Here is a 6,255-nt window from a genome sequence, read left to right as displayed (position 1 = left end):
TAAACTCTGATTTGAAGGAATGTGAATTTTTTTTTTTAATTTTTATTGAGAAGAACAGTGACAATCTAGTCATTTACATGTAGAACAAATACAAAAATTGTTGGTGTTTCTTTGGAGTCAGTGATATTTTCCCCCAGTTATTAATAGTGGAAAATAGAAAGGTGATCAAATGATAGAAAAGGTAGCTGAATGGAAGAAAATATAGGGATGCAGTATTAGAAAGAAAGAAAACAAAAATTTAAGCAGATTATGAACTATATGAAAAACACAGAAAGTATTTTTACTTAGGAGGCAATGGCTTTGCAAAGGGAACCAAGGTGATGTCAAGAGTACTAACTGAAATCACTACTAATTCATTTATGGACTGTTTCATTTCTTTGCTCATCAAGCCCTTATATTCCATATATTTAATTTATTTGAACATTGAACTCTGATTTTTTTGTTTAGTTTTCACTTTTAATTTTACATTGTAGTATCATTGATTAACAATGTTGTGTTAGTCTCAGGTGTATAGCAAAGTGATTCAATTATCCATAGACATATATCTCTTTTTTTTCAGATTCTTTTCCCATTTAGGTTATTACAGAGTGGTAAACATAGCTCCCTGTGCTATACAGTAGGTCCTTTTTCGTTGGGCTCTGTTTGAGGATACATAGGGAAAAGTTGTAGTCTTTATTCTTGAGTCTGTCAAATCTATCAGAGAAAAAATCAGGAAAAAATAATTTGGATATAACATGTTGAGTATTTGGTGAAGACACATAAAACAATCTTTAAATATATAAGATACAATAAACCCTCCCTAGACAGGTTAGAGAAAGTTCAATAGCTACTGGCTTTTAAAAAGTGTAAAGAACGAGTGGGTCACAGATGAAGGCAAAAGGAAACTGGAGTCTGAGATCTCTCTCTCAGCACGACATCTTGAAATGTGATGGTATACATGGAAAACTGTAAGTATGTCAGTGCAATTCCAGTGTGATGTATATTTAAAGGATAAGGTTATAAATGTAGATGTAGAGGAGAATTATTTATCTTTTCAACCAAAGTAAGGGTATTAACTTTATCTTGCAGGTGTCAAAGAGTGATTGAGCAAGATAATAAGAGATCAATTTACTTTTTTCACTTGTGAAAACTGCTTAATTGCCCTATTTTCCTTTTCTTTTCCCCTCTTTTCATCTTTTCAAGAGCTTTTTTTTTGGGGGGGGCGGGGTGGGGAATCTATAATATCTTCCTTTCCAAGATTAAAACACTATCTTCTATTGGCCAACTCTTTTATGCAGAATCTTAGAGCAGGTTAAGTATATCCAAAATTTTCCATAATAAATTTATTCTCAAACTTCAATTTCCACATAGGTCCCCAGGATGTGTTTGAAAAAGTAGATGACATATTGCAGAGGTTGGCAGGAGAGTGTCATGAAATAGCCATTGAGTAATGTCGTGTGGCTTTCTTCTCAGAAACTCCATCTTGCTTTCAGTAACTATTCACTGTTCTTTCTGAGGATGATCCTGTGAAAGAGAAAATACTCAAAGCAAAGAAACCAGGAAATTGAAAATGTAGAGATGGTATCTTAGGCAGAATAATAGAAGAGTCTTTGTTCTGGTCAAAAGCACAGTATGTATTTCTCATAAAGTTTACAGATAAGGCAATTCAAAGATATCAAAAGAAGACCTTAAGCTTTTGATTTTGGTCCTATTTCAAAATTTTGCTAAATATTTGTCTATGCAGAAGATCAAATAATAATGGAAATAGCGTTATTCTTAAAAGACTTTGAAGTGGAAGTCGCTCAGTCATGTCCAACTCTTTGTGACCTTTTGGACTATACAGTCCATGGAATTCTCCTGGCCAGAATACTGGAGTGGGTAGACTTTCCCTTCTCCAGGGGATCTTCCCAAGCCAGGGATCAAACCCAGGTCTCCTGCATTGCAGGTGGATTCTTTACGAGCTGAGCCACAAGGGAAGCCCTTAAAATACTTTAAAGCCATCAATAAAGTGCTTTTAAAATTAAAATGGAGAAGTTTGGTTAAGCAGATAATGAAGAAAATCATTTGGTAATTAGAAAAGAAAATGAGACGACAACAATTTTTAATGTATGTTTTGTGTCTGCATTTAGATAACTATGTTAGATTTTTTTATCCAAAATTTTTGAAGCAAAAGGTTAATATTGTATGGTAAATTAATATCAGTGGAACAAGTATAGAAAATCTATGAAATCAAATGCTATCTACCTTTTGAGTTTTGAAATAATTTAGAAAAGAAACTGGAATCATTGGTCATTTGTTGTTTTAACAAATTTTCAAGTAACTGGTATATACTAGACACCATGGTAAGTGTTGAGATGCATTTTCTGTCTCAGGCAAGTTATTATATTTGGAGATAAACTTGAATATATAATACTAGTGGCAAAGGAAGTAAGATTCTAGTGATTGCTAAGGAAATGCAGAGAAAGCTATAAAACATGATTAGGAAGTTGGAGGAAGGATCAATGAGCATGTGTTATTTTAAATGGGAATTTAAGGAAGTTCCGCAAAAGAAAAGAAGGAAAACAATAAATATAAAGCACAGACTGTTTCCAGATGTAGGGGATGATACGAAAAGTGACATAACTGTTCAAGTATTCTCAATGCCTAAATGCATTTTCTCAATGTAAAAGAATATGTGTTGGAAGCTATGAGTGGAAAGGTAAATTTGAGAAAATATGAAAGACAAAATACAGTTGCTCTAACTTTATTGATAATTGCGAATTATTGAGCTTATTAATAAGATAGAATTTGTCCTATTGAAAGAAAACTGTATTGCTATTGTGGAAGCTGGCTTAGAGTAAGACCAGGTGGAATCCTGGGAGCCCATTCATAGTGCTCTGGGTAATAGTTCAGGTAAGAGCTGATTTCTGACAGAGGGAAAGAAATGGATCTTAGAAGTACTGCAGATCAAAACAAATTGGAGGATGAGAATTTTTAAGTGTTTAAATATTCCTCAGAAATTTACAACAGAAGATTTTGAAAAGTTTTGTTGAGATAGAGAATACAGATAAAGGAACAGATTTAAGTGTGAAGTAGGAGTGGATAAGAATGTTTTAATTAAAAATATATATAGTCTAGTACCAACAATAAGAACTGTATCAGAAGCCTTAGGGAATGTATCTGAGTCTCCCTGCTCAGGAATTCATAGACAGAACTGGGAACAATAGACTGTTGGGATTTCAAGTCAGGTGTATCAAGGATAAGATATATTACCAAGTGGGCAACCAATGAATACTGAAGCAAAACTTAATTATTCTAGCCACTCATTTTCTGTAAGAGGTAATCAAGCTTAATGTCTTATAAGAGTAAGTAGCAAAATCATAAAACTAGTTTCAAGACAGCATCTGTAGTTCTAATCCAAATTAATTTTAGTGAAAACTGCATGAAAATGGGGTATGTGATTAGCAATGAAAGGAAACTCTAAGGACAAGCAACACAAAACAGTTCAATAGATATTGCCCTAGATGAGGAATGTATTAAAAGCAAATGGGAAGTAGATTTTCAGATATTGGTGCTATTGTTTATACAATACTTGTATCAGTAATATGAATGAAATGATGATCACTTGAAATAATAATTATTACAGAAAAAGAACATTTAAGAATTAAATTATCAAAAAAAAAATAATAAAAGACCTAAAGAGAGACTATATGTGTTTGCAAGTTGGGACTATGTAAGTCTTCGAAGCCTGAGGAATAGGCTTTATTTGAGCAAGCATCTACACATTATATGTAAACATGTGTCCCCAGGTTCACTGCTAAAATCATTAGCAGAAAGTTATCACTGTGGGTGCATATTAATTTAGGATATTTGGCTACTTTACAATCCTGTTGTTTCTCTTTCATATCCAGAATGGCTACTTTATGAAGGGTAAGTCTCCTTGATTTCTCACCTCCAATGGTCTATGGACTTGATCATATTGACTTTATTCTGTAGGAGCAACTCTCCATGGCTAATTCCTCCTGTGTTACTGAGTTCTTCCTGCTGGGTTTCTCCAGCCTTGGGGAATTGCAGCTTGTCCTCTTTGTGGTCTTTCTCTGCCTCTATTTGATCATCTTGAGTGGAAACATCACCATCATCTCAGTCATCTGCTTGGATCACAGCCTCCACACACCCATGTACTTCTTTTTATGTGTCCTTTCTACCTCTGAGATCTTCTACACAATTGCCATCCTGCCCAAGATGCTTATCAATCTGCTCTCCGTGTTCAGGACACTGTCCTTTGTGAGTTGTGCTTCACAGATGTACTTCTTTCTTGGTTTCGCTGTCACCAATTGCCTGCTTCTGGGAGTGATGGGCTATGATCGCTATGCTGCCATCTGTCAGCCTTTGCACTACCCCATTCTCATGAGCTGGAGGGTATGTGGGCAACTGGCAGTGACTTGCATTGTTAGTGGTTTCCTAATATCTCTGTTGGGAACAACTTTGGTCTTTAGCCTCCCTTTCTGTGGCTCCAACAAGGTCAACCATTACTTTTGTGATATTTCACCAGTCATTCATCTTGCCTATGCTGGAAGTTACATTAATGAACTCGTCATCTTTATCTGTGGAGTCTTAGCACTTATTGTGCCCTTGATCTTCATCTGCATCTCTTATGGATTTATTGTCTCTACTATCTTGAAGATACCATCAGTTGAAGGCAAGCGAAAAGCATTTTCCACCTGTGCCTCCCATCTCATTGTGGTCATCATCCACTATGGCTGTGCTTCTTTTGTCTACCTGAGACCCTCAGCCAAACATATTAATACATCAGGCAAAGACAGGCTGGTGACAGTGACCTACACCATCATCACCCCACTGTTGAACCCTGTGGTATACAGCCTCAGAAACAAAGATGTACAGCTAGCTATTCGGAAAATGATTGTGAAGAAGGGGTTTTCTATTAAGACTTTATAATTACAACATTTTTCAAACAGTACACACACATTTGGGACAAAGGTATCACTAAATGTTTAAGTCATAAAAGTTTCTAATCTATTTATCTGTGTAACTGTATAGCCTTGGATGAGTTGCTTGATATTGTGGGGCCTTAACGTTCTTTTATGTAAAGCAGTCTTGGTAACATGTTTATCTCAAGGTTGTTGCAAAGATTTAGGGAGATGGCAAAGTGTCTGTCACTTTAACATAACTTTCCTACTCTTCTTTTCCCAGATTGATGGTTCTCAAAGCTGTCTTAATAGCCATTATCTCTTGCCCTATGTTTGGCTTGTATGCCAAAAATCTTGATGGTTTTTTTTTTGTTAAAGATTGCATCCAGATTATAATGGGGTGCTTGGGCCAGAAGGCACTTTGGATCTAGGAGTGTGACTTGATGTGGTAAAATGTTACTGTACTAATAATTAGAAGATTTTAGGTTGACACTGGTTAGGTCATGACTTTCATATAACTACAGTTGTTCTCTGAATCTAAAAATACAAAAAATAGGGATAATATGATTTTCTTTTTTTACCTAAGTTTTTTTTCTGCATCTAATGGATAAGATTTTTTTTAAAAGCATAAGTAATATGTAAAGCTGCATAGACTATAAGCCTCTATTAACATATTAAACAAGGCTTTATACATTTCTCCAATGACCCTTTATTTCCTCGACTCTCAAAAAATGGTGTTTCTCAATGCCTTTTTTGATCACTCCTTTGAACCACTACTTATGCAATTAAAAGATATGCCATATACATGAATAAGAAATACTAGGCAGCTAATCCTGCCTCAGGCTGAAAAGATGTCTCTGTGGTCTTTTACACTAAAATGATTAAGAAGAGCTCTTAGTTTCAAATTTGCCATCTGAATGTATAAGACAGTGAACACCTTGGGTATTTATCTCATCTTACCTCTCACCTGTCTGGAAATTCCTGTCATCAATATCTCCAGGGAAACCAGCCTGCCCTGAATGGGTATCACAAAATGTACATTCCTGTTGTTTTCAGCTCTCATTGTCATTTCCCCACAATTCACCTGACATTTGTTTCTTTGTGATTTTTGTACTTTCTGTCTCTTGTGTCACATAGGAGGGTTAATCTTGGTTAACATGTGTTTGAGACAGCTATGATAATAATCTGATCCTTTCCCATCACTCATGTGACCTGAATTTCAGACACATTCAGCTCCCTGTGTGCAGTTCTCTCCACATGCTGCTGCTGCTGCTGCTGCTAAGTCTCTTCAGTCGTGTCCAACTCTGTGTGACCCCATAGACGGCAGCCCACCAGGCTCCCCTGTCCCTGGGATTCTCCAGGCAAGAAC

At 35.8% G+C, this 6,255-nt stretch overlaps 1 protein-coding gene across 1 annotated transcript; it reads left to right on the top strand.

Moving 5' to 3' along the window:
- Nucleotides 1–3,966: 3,966 nt before the first annotated feature.
- On the top strand, nt 3,967–4,914 carry LOC133074465 (olfactory receptor 10R2-like). Its single transcript, XM_061168403.1, has one exon. The coding sequence runs from the start codon at nt 3,967–3,969 to the stop codon at nt 4,912–4,914; it is 948 nt and encodes a 315-aa protein (XP_061024386.1).
- Nucleotides 4,915–6,255: the final 1,341 nt, after the last annotated feature.

The sequence above is a fragment of the Dama dama genome, chromosome 20 (assembly GCF_033118175.1).
Source record: "Dama dama isolate Ldn47 chromosome 20, ASM3311817v1, whole genome shotgun sequence".
NCBI classification, from domain to species: domain Eukaryota; kingdom Metazoa; phylum Chordata; class Mammalia; order Artiodactyla; family Cervidae; genus Dama; species Dama dama.
The sequence above is the reverse complement of the archived record's forward strand: the minus strand, read 5'-3'. Positions and strand labels throughout refer to the sequence as shown.